At 37.1% G+C, this 9630-nt stretch overlaps 2 protein-coding genes across 6 annotated transcripts in view; one reads left to right on the plus strand and one right to left on the minus strand.

Moving 5' to 3' along the window:
* LOC143270263 (putative Polycomb group protein ASXL2) overlaps positions 1 to 9630 on the plus strand; it is a 29587-nt gene that overhangs the window by 16140 nt on the left and 3817 nt on the right. The window contains exon 4 of one of the 5 annotated variants that reach the window (XM_076559557.1): positions 8638 to 8784. The exons of 1 other annotated variant lie outside the window; for it this stretch is intronic. In XM_076559557.1, coding sequence (XP_076415672.1) covers positions 8638 to 8745 — 108 coding nt within the window. In that variant the 3' untranslated portion in view covers positions 8746 to 8784. Of the gene's footprint in view, positions 1 to 929; positions 6715 to 8637; positions 8785 to 9630 lie in introns of those variants that run through there. 3 more of the 5 variants (XM_076559559.1, XM_076559560.1, XM_076559561.1) reach the window with 3 other exon arrangements.
* LOC143270253 (uncharacterized) overlaps positions 2876 to 9630 on the minus strand; it is a 38432-nt gene continuing 31677 nt past the window's right edge. The window contains exon 5 of the mRNA XM_076559510.1: positions 2876 to 3195. The gene's annotated coding sequence lies outside the window, so the exon portion shown is untranslated. The remainder of the gene's footprint in view (positions 3196 to 9630) is intronic.

Here is a 9630-nt window from a genome sequence, read left to right on the forward strand (position 1 = left end):
TTTTTCGAGACAGGGTTTCTCTGTGTAGCTTTGCGCCTTTCCTGGAGCTCACTTGGTAGCCCAGGCTGGCCTCGAACTCACAGAGATCCGCCTGGCTCTGCCTCCCGAGTGCTGGGATTAAAGGCGTGCGCCACCAACGCCCGGCCTTAAGAGCTTTTCTTATGTGTGTCTGGTTATTTTGGGGGTACTGAGGATGAAACCCATCACTCAGTGAGCAAATACTTCTCACACTGAGCCACATTCCCAATCCTCAGGTTGGTTTGCTTTGGAGCTTACTGGAATGATTAGGTAGATTTTTTACTTTTAATCTTATATATAGAATCATATTGCTAGATTTTTTTAATATTGTACTAATTCTAAGTATGGAATAGAACCTATGTGTTTATTCTTAAAAAAAAATAGCTTATGCAAATTTTTTTTTTAAATTTTAGTTTTTAAGCCAGGTGTGGTGGCGCATGCCTTTAAGAACACTCCAGGGCCAGGCAGATCTCTGTGAATTTGAGGCCAGCCTGGACTACAAAGTGAATTCCAGGACAGCTAGGGCTGTTACACAGAGACACCTGTCTCAAAAAACCATAAATAAATAATAACTGAGTTTCTAGTCAGCTGTTGTTTTGTAGCACACATCTGTAATCCTATTACATTGGAGGCTGAGGGAGGGAGGGAAGAGTTGAAACCATCCTGGATTGTACAGTAGCAAGACCCTGTCTTGCAGCATTCTTCTACTGTAGTGCAGTTTTGAAATACATCATAAAATAAACTGTGTAGTTGTTTATTTTATTCTAGATTTGGGGAGAAAGTTGTAGAAATTGTCTTTACTCCCTAGGTTGAATGAATAGTATGTAAAACTCCTTTTCCTTGAATTATACTGTTCTTTGTTGTTATTATATTAGTCAATTGCTTTGTCTCCTTTTGTATCAATTTTGGAGATTTTTCTTAGAAAATGGTCCATTTCTGTGCCAGTAAAGTTGCTCAGCTGGTAAAAGCACTTACCCCCGAACCTGAAACCCTGAGTTGATTCCTGGAACCCACATGGTGGAAAAGAAAACTACCTCCTTGGCATTGTTTCTGACTTTTATATACATGCCCCCCCACTCTATAATATAATAAATAATAATATAAAAAAGTAAAAAATTTTTTACCTGATTTATTGCATGTACTGCTATAAAGTTATATAATGTTTTGTTTTTTCATTTGTCCTTGTTCATTTCTTTGTTCCCATTGTTAATTGCCAGTTGAGTTTTCTGTTTTATTGGAATTTTCAAAGAACTGGCTTTGGATTGGTTTTTTTTTTTCAAGATAACTCCTTGCTGTGTTGTTTGGATTGGCTCAATATGCATTCCAGGTTGCTTTTCCCCCCTTCTTTTTCTCTTTTTTTCTTTCTTGAAATGCTTTGTCTGGCAGCATAGTCACATAATCCCAGTACTCCGGAGGCTGTAGCAGGAGGATTCTAATTTCAAGGCAGCCTGGGTTATATAGCAGCTTCTTCCAAGAAGAATCTAATAATCAATAAGTACAAACTGACATAATTTTAGTCTCATAATTTGGTATGAACTAGGAGATTGTATTATATCAAGAATTGACAAGTAAGGAGACAATGGTTACTCCTGTACTGATGCAGTATAGTAAAAAACAGTCATTAAATACAAATGATTGAATATAGGACCTCGTGCGTGCTAGGCAAGTACTCTGTCCCTGAGCTATATACCCAGCCACTATAGCTTTATTGGAGAAAATTTTATAATACCTATTAAATTTTAAATGTACATGCTTCATGAACATGTGATTAAACATTTTAGTGCTTATGTTAAGAAAGATACACAGAAAAATATTAGCATAAAAATTTATTAATAGTAAGAAATAGCAAATGGCCTAACTGGGATTAAAGTCATGTGCCAACACCACTCGGCTCCATCTTTTTATTTTTTAAGATTGATTTATTTATTATGTATACAGTGTTCTGCCTGCATGTATGATGTCTGCAGGCCAGTAGAGGGCACCAGATCTCATTATGGATGGTTGTGAGCCACCATGTGGTTGCTGGGAATTGAACTCAGAACCTTTGGAAGAGCAGCCAGTGCTCTTTAACTGCTGAACCATCTCTCCAGCCCTCATGTGCCTTCTTACAGAACTAGAAAACAATTTTAAAATTCATATGGAAACATAAGACCCTGAATATGAATAGCCAAAGCAATTCTAGGCAATAAGATTGCTGGGAGCATTACTGTACTTGATTTCAAGTTGTGCTACAGAGCCATTGTAACAAAAACATGATACTGACATACATACAGATCGATGAAACTGAATAGAGGACGTACAATGTAAATCCACAGCTGTAACCCTCTGCCTTTTGAAAAAGCACCAGAAATAGACAGTGGAGAAAAGACAGCCTCTTAACAGATGATTCTGGGCAAACTACGTATCCATGTGTAGAAGAACACGATTAGATCCCTTTTGGAAATACTAACTCCCAATGGATGGAAAGACCCTAATATAAGACTTGAAACATTTAGAAGAACAAGGAGAAACAATTCCAGGGCATATGCAAGGACTTTCTGAAATCAGTAGAGGTTTCCCAAAAGATTTAAATTGCGGGGCTAGAACGATGACTCCGCAGTTAGGAATGCTGGCTGCTCTTGCTGAGGACTGGCTAACCCCCGCTTGTCAGTCCAGTTCCAGTGGGGTCAAATGCACTCTCTGGCCTCCACAGACTCATGTGCACAGACACATGCAGACCCAACACCCATTCACATAGAATACAAATAAACCTAAAGAAAAGTAAAAACAGATTTACCATATAACCCAGCTAAGTAGCTTGGTATCAGTTCTGTGACACCCTCTCCCCCAGGGGGAAGAAAAGCGCTGTCTAAACAGCTTAAGGGAGGAACAGTTTATTCTGGTTTTCATTTACATGCCTGTCATGAGAGGTCTGGCTTGATGTGAAAGACATGCGGCAGCTGCTCTCGCCTACGTTGTGGAGGGTCTTCTCAAATTAGTGAACCCAGTCTAGAAATCCTCATGGACTGGTCCCACATTTGTCTCCTAGAGGAGACTAGATGCTGTCACCTTGATGGTGTTAATGTCACAGATCCTTGAATATTTAGCCCAAGGACTCTGGCGGGAACACCTGCATCCAGTGTTGCTTGCAGCCACATTCCCAATGATGAAGTTGTGGGATCCACCCAGGTGTCCCAACTGGATAAACAGTGTATAGACAATGTCATTTGTTTTCGGCCATACAAAGAACAAACTTAAAGCATTTTCAGAAACATGGATGATAAATAAATGGATTAATCTAGTCCATGAAAAGCAAATACTAGTTTTTCTCTTAGTTTTTGGTGCTTAGGCTGTATATAGACATATAATACCAAGGTTGTACATATAACCTGTGAACAGACACAAAACTGTTTAGGTTACTAAGAAAAGATAAGAAGTAAAATACACTTTATCTACAGTACATACTTACATGAAAATATCCTTAGTTGTATAATGCCTATACATGATAAAAAAAATACTTGTAAATCCTAAGGGCCAATGACATGAGTCACTGGATAGAGATACTGCCAAGCCCAGTGACCTGAGTTTTATCCTTTGGAACCACATGATGAACACCAGCTCCAGAAGTTAGCCTCTGACTGCTACACTCATGCCCCTGTACATACTCTTAGATAAGTTTTACTACAGTATGTAGATAATAGTGCTGTTCACAAAATGCACAAAAGTAGTGCTGTATTTAGTAGAAGTGTGTATGGGAAAGTATAAAGAAGTTTAATAAATAAAATAAATTGACCAGTGCAGTTGGATTGCACATTAAAACTGAAGTGATAGTCAAAAAAGAATTTGGCTTTGAATTTAAATGAATAATTTTTAAAAATGTATTTTTAGCTTTTTATGAAGGATTAGAATTCATAATTTTAATTTTTTGAGATTGAGTGTTAATGTATCGTGTTGGCAGACCTGAAACTCAGAAAGATTTTGAGTTTCTGCCTCTTGAAAACTATGATTAAAGATGTGGGCCACCATTCCTGGCCCAGAATCCCCAAACATTTTAAATTATGTGAATTTTAAAGTATTTAGAAGTTGTTTTATTGAAAGTTGTTTGTAGGAGAGGCATAGTGTCACACACAGAGCCGCTGTGTCGGTGTTGGGAAGTGAGCCTGCATCCTCTGCAAGAATCATCTTCTCTGCCCTTTTCATCCGTGTGTGTGTGTGTGTGTGTGTGTGTGTGTGTGTGTGTGTGTGTGTGTGTGTCTTTGTCTTTGCACACACATGCATACACATGGGGTTCAGAGAACAACTTTTGGGAGTCACTTCTTCCACAGTATGGGTTCTATATATATAAACATAATAAATAAATAAAATAGGTATAGTTGTATATAGTTAGAATATATCTGTGCCAAAAGGGGAGCAGAGGAGTAACATAAAAAAATCAATCATTAACTAGTATGGCATAATATGTCTAAATACTATGATTGTGACTTAGCAAAAAGAAATGGTTAGTTTGGAACATTAACTCTATTAATCTTTGATTAGTGGTATTAATTTGGTTAAACTGTGTTTTAAAGAGGGATAGTTAAAGAGTTACCTGAGTTAGTCATGAGCATCTGTGGGAATAAGGCTGCAGCTGAAGCTTACTTAATTTAAATTTATAATCAATGCAATATTAAATAAACTATTAGCTGTGAGAAAACAGTAATAACCTGTGTCAGGGTATACATGGCAAGACTTACATACTGAACAATTGTACATGAGGAGAATATCTGATATATCTGATAATACATAAGTTTCAGGATCATGGGCAGAACTTATACAATTAATAATAGAGCATTTTTTAAGGGCAGTCCAGCCCTTGGGCTGGAGAGTTCAGTTCAGAAATAGGGGTACGTGACAAAGGGGGCTGTAGAAATCTCTCATGGTTATTTCCTGCTGATATGGGGGCAAAGGTGGGGGTCTGAAATGCAGTGGAAACCCAGGAAACACAGGCTGTTTTAGACTCTGTGAGACACGCAGTGTAGCAGAATTTTCTGTCTCGTGGGCTGGAGGGTGGGATGCAGATCTGCAGCTAGACAACATGTCTGTGGTCCAGATGTAGACAACCTGTATCTCTTTAAATGGTTAGAATTTCTGCTGGAAACAAATGTATGTATTAATGGTAGAACATGCAGCCGAGGAGTTTTAAAGAGGAAACTTTTTCTCTTAGGTGTACCTATGGAATATTAAATGCATGGTTAGCAGGTGAGAGGAGATATCAGGCCAAGGAGAGAAGGAAAGTTCCCCTCCCTACCCCAGAGAAGAAAAAGAAAATATGTAAGTGGGAGATGTAAACTGCAGTCAGGTTGCATTCCTCCTGGTCTTTTTGGCTTGTGAGTATTGGCAAATTTTGATCTCCTAGAACTTACAAGAACCTTCTTAATAGACAAAATCTTAGACATGTTAGCAATATAACAGTAGTAAATTTTGTGAGAGCAAAATTATGAATCCTTGGAGTCTCAACAAAACATCAGGATAGGCAGAGAATGAAATGTGATATATACATACATACATACATACGTACATACATATATAGTCTCATTTATCTTTTGACAAAAATTAATAAAATACATTTAGAACAGAATTATTATTTCTAATCATATTTCTATAAGTTTTATACCATTGATGAAAGTTCATCAAAAGGATCTGGAATTGTATCTATTTATTCATATTCAAAGCTCAATATTTAAGAATCTAGAGGTAAATAACAGCCTGTATTTGGACTGGCAGCTTTAGAGCGCCTTTGTCCTGCAGTGGCCTAGTATATGGTGTGACCAGGCGATCCAGGATTCATAAGATGGGTCAATATCCTGTGAAGACATGTAGGCATATCCTCCTCCTGACAGTATGAAAACATCAGGACCTTTTCAAATACCAGTGAGAAGATCACAGAGGCTTAGGTGTGACTTTGTGGCTTGGCCTGGGGGTAATAAGGAATGCCTGTAGTGGGGGATCTGAAAAATTAAGCACCAATTTTTAAGAGCTCTTGAAGTATATGTAAGGCTGTTGTCTATAAATGAGCTCTAGGCCTTCCTAAAATTGGAAAGCAGTGAAATAAATGATGTATTACTTCTTATTTAATAACCATAAATCATAAGGACATAAGCCTCATGGGTGAGCTTCCATTTATAATTTATAATTTAAATTATATTTAATATAATTTAAATTGAATTTATAATTGTTGGACAGACACATGAAAAGGTGCCAGTATATCCTGTAGAGCTATCTGCCAATCTATAGACTCATAAGTTTCATAGTTTGATATAAATGTAATATCATCTGTGCAATAAATGTATTGTAATATATATGTATATACACATATACATACACATATATTATTATTAGTTTGGGGGACTGTGAGGAAGCTATAATTGACAGTTCTGATAGTTAATCTGTATATATAAAATGAGGAACTCTGCTCAATAAATGAGTCCTGGATAAACAGAGTTCGCATTTCCTGCTCTATATGTGAGCTTTGGCCTCCATCATGGCAGGGTGAGTAGGCAAGCTAGAAGGGAAATGCTGACAATCTTTAGGTTGAGGAGGTATGGCAAAGAAGCAATCTTGTAAATTTATAACCATTGTTATTTTGATTCCTAGGGATGGTAATGGGAGATGGCAAGCCAGGCTGTGAGAATCCCCTTGGCTTTAATAAATTTTATTTAATTTCTTCAGATCCTGTAACGGTTTATAAGCCTGATTTTCTTTAAACAACAAATATTGGGGTGACTGAAGGACTGGTGGGAGGCTTTATATGCCCTATTTTTACGTTTCTCCTCCACCAGACAGGTCACAGTTACAATTCTCTCAGTATTCAAAGGCCATTGTTTGATCCAGAAAGGAGCAATAGATCTTTCTGAAATGTGGTCAGCAGTCGGGGGATAGTGGCTCCTAGGACAAATCCTGATAACCTAGGCCATGTCTGCCATTTATGATTTCTGGAATAATGGGCTCAATTATGCCTTGAGCTTCTTTCCTCAAGTTCCTTTACGTTTAAAACCCATCTGTAGCATTTGAGCTGATATTAGTCCACAGCAGAGATTAGTTACATCCATTAGTTACAGCATGTCTCTTCTCCATAGTGTGTTAGGTTTGGAGGATGACATATGGGCAGAATATGCCATAATTTTATCTATCTGACCATCTTAATATTTTTGAGCTGCTAGCAATACTACTAGATTGACCTAGGCCTATAAAAGATGAAAGAGTAATAATCGTCTTAAGTACTTGACCAATCTTTTCCTAAAATATAAGAAACATCTGTGCTTATGTCTAGCAAGCCAATTATTTTCTTTCCCTGTATTTTAAGTGTTTAGTTGGTTTGGAATATTTAATTTCCTGAACCCAGAAGGCCATATCACTAGAATCCACACCATCAGCTCCCTTAGGCGCTGCCCTGCATGAATCTGAAATGTTTTAGTAGAGAGTTGTACAATGATCTTAATTTCTTCAGTAAGGTCAGGAATCAAACCCTCCAGGGAGGACCTTAATATTTTGTACAGTGGAGGAGCTACAGCCTATTATTAGCCCCAGTGTCCCTTCTGGGGAGGTCAGTAGATTCTTGTATTAAAGCATACATAAGTTCATTCTTAAAGCCTATATATCTATTTCAGACCTCAATAAAAACTTTATCCATACTATGATCTAACTTAGGCTTACATTCTCAGTATCTCTAGGTCATTCACTGAGACTCAGGTATCATTTATAACATATCTAGATGTTTTTATATTTTTCTATTCCAATGGCTTGCACTACATATAAATTATTTCTTAATGTTCTTAAACATTCTTTATATCTAATTCTTTATATTCTTATAAAAACTTTACATCTAAAAGCATTTTTGTATTTAATTCATCAGGAGATATAGGTAATTGATGATTGAGAATAGCCAATGTAAAGTGAATTTTTTTCTTTTTCTTTTTTTTTTTCTTTTTTTTTTTTGGTTTTTTTCAAGATAGGATTTCTCTGTGTAGCTTTGTGCCTTTCCTGGAACTCACTCTGTAGCCCAGGCTGGCCTCAAACTCAGAGATCCACCTGGTTCTGGCTCTGTGCTGGGATTAAGGCGTGCACCACCATTGCCTGGCATGAAATTCTTTTAATAAAGGAACAGTAAAAGGTCATTTTGAAATCTGTTATGTGAGCTATCTTTTACTTGAAATTGGATAGTAAGGCAAATTATCTTTAAAATATCTGGTAAATGGAAATATAATCTAAATGATCTCAAAGCATAGTTCGGACAAAACCCTGGCAATAAGGGATATGGCAGTTTTGTCCAAAGCTTAAACATTTTAAATGTTAGGGGGCTAAGTAATGAATTGATTATATGAAACTTAGCATACTTAGCATGTATATAAATATGATTTTGTATATATTACAGAATTTGATCATTCATGAGATAATCAAGTTTTAATTTGTATCCTAATAATTATCTCTATTAGCCTATAGCTTTGGTACAACTTATTATTAACAGTTTACAGTTTAGGTTGACCAATCAATCAATAAGTTTTATTTCTTAATTATCTTTAGTTAAAGTAAACTTATTCTTTTTTTTTTTAAGATTTATTTATTATTATGCATACTATATTCTGTCTCCATGTATATCTGCAGGCCAGAAGAGGGCACCAGATCTCATTACAGATGGTTGTGAGCCACCATGTGGTTGCTGGGATTGAACTCAGGACCCCTGGAAGAGCAGTCAGTGCTCTTAACCACTGAACCACCTCTCCAGCCCCAAAGTAAACTTATTCTTAACAATTTATAAGTTAGTTGTCTTTGTAAACTTAGAAATAAGGTTTTATACTTGTCCGGATAGCCTTAAAAATATGAAGTTTGTGGTGAAGTTATTTTAATATAGAAACAGGAGCTCTTATTTAAAAATATAGTATATAAGGAAAGTGACAATTTAATAAATCCTTTAAGGTGTATCATGAAATGAGATAAGCACGGTAAAACCAAACTAAAACGGAGGAGAAATGTTTTGTTGTTGTTGCAGCTGCAGCCGGTTTGTCCGGTCCGTATCTAGCCAGACAGCCGCCAGAAATGGAGAGGGGAGGGGGGGTGGAGACACAGACTGAAGTGAGCTGAGATGCAGACAGCAGACGTGTTTGGAGAGAAGAAGAAGGCAGATGTTTAATATTCCAACCCCCAATCTTTGGGGGGTCTGATGAATCCATACAGGTCTTAGGGCGTCCCCTAACCAGGACCTGTTTTTTTGCAGTGGGTTGACTGAAGTTCTTGTACGTGGCCAAGATTTTTGTAAATTACCAAGAACTTAATAGTCAACCCAAAAAGAAGAAAGAGAGAGAGAAAGACACTTTTTTTTTTCTTAAATACAGCAATAGACAAGTTGGGAGTTGCGATTAGTTTTTAAACTGGCACTATCAGGCCTGTGAGGCTTGCATTATTATTGAAATGAAGGCTGCTGGAGCAGAGCTCCTAGCTGGCTACAGGGCAGTTTTGAAGGTTTACAGCTCAAGTTAGCCCTTAGATTCCAGTAGTTTTAGCAAAAAAGGCTGTTTGTAGCAGGATGCTGCTGCTACTATGGAGAACTTAGTGAACTTCATTAGCTCTAGTTTACACTCTTAGGAGGTCTTGTAGTGT

The sequence above is a fragment of the Peromyscus maniculatus genome, chromosome 22 (genome assembly GCF_049852395.1).
Source record: "Peromyscus maniculatus bairdii isolate BWxNUB_F1_BW_parent chromosome 22, HU_Pman_BW_mat_3.1, whole genome shotgun sequence".
In the NCBI taxonomy this organism is placed as follows: Eukaryota; Metazoa; Chordata; class Mammalia; order Rodentia; family Cricetidae; genus Peromyscus; species Peromyscus maniculatus.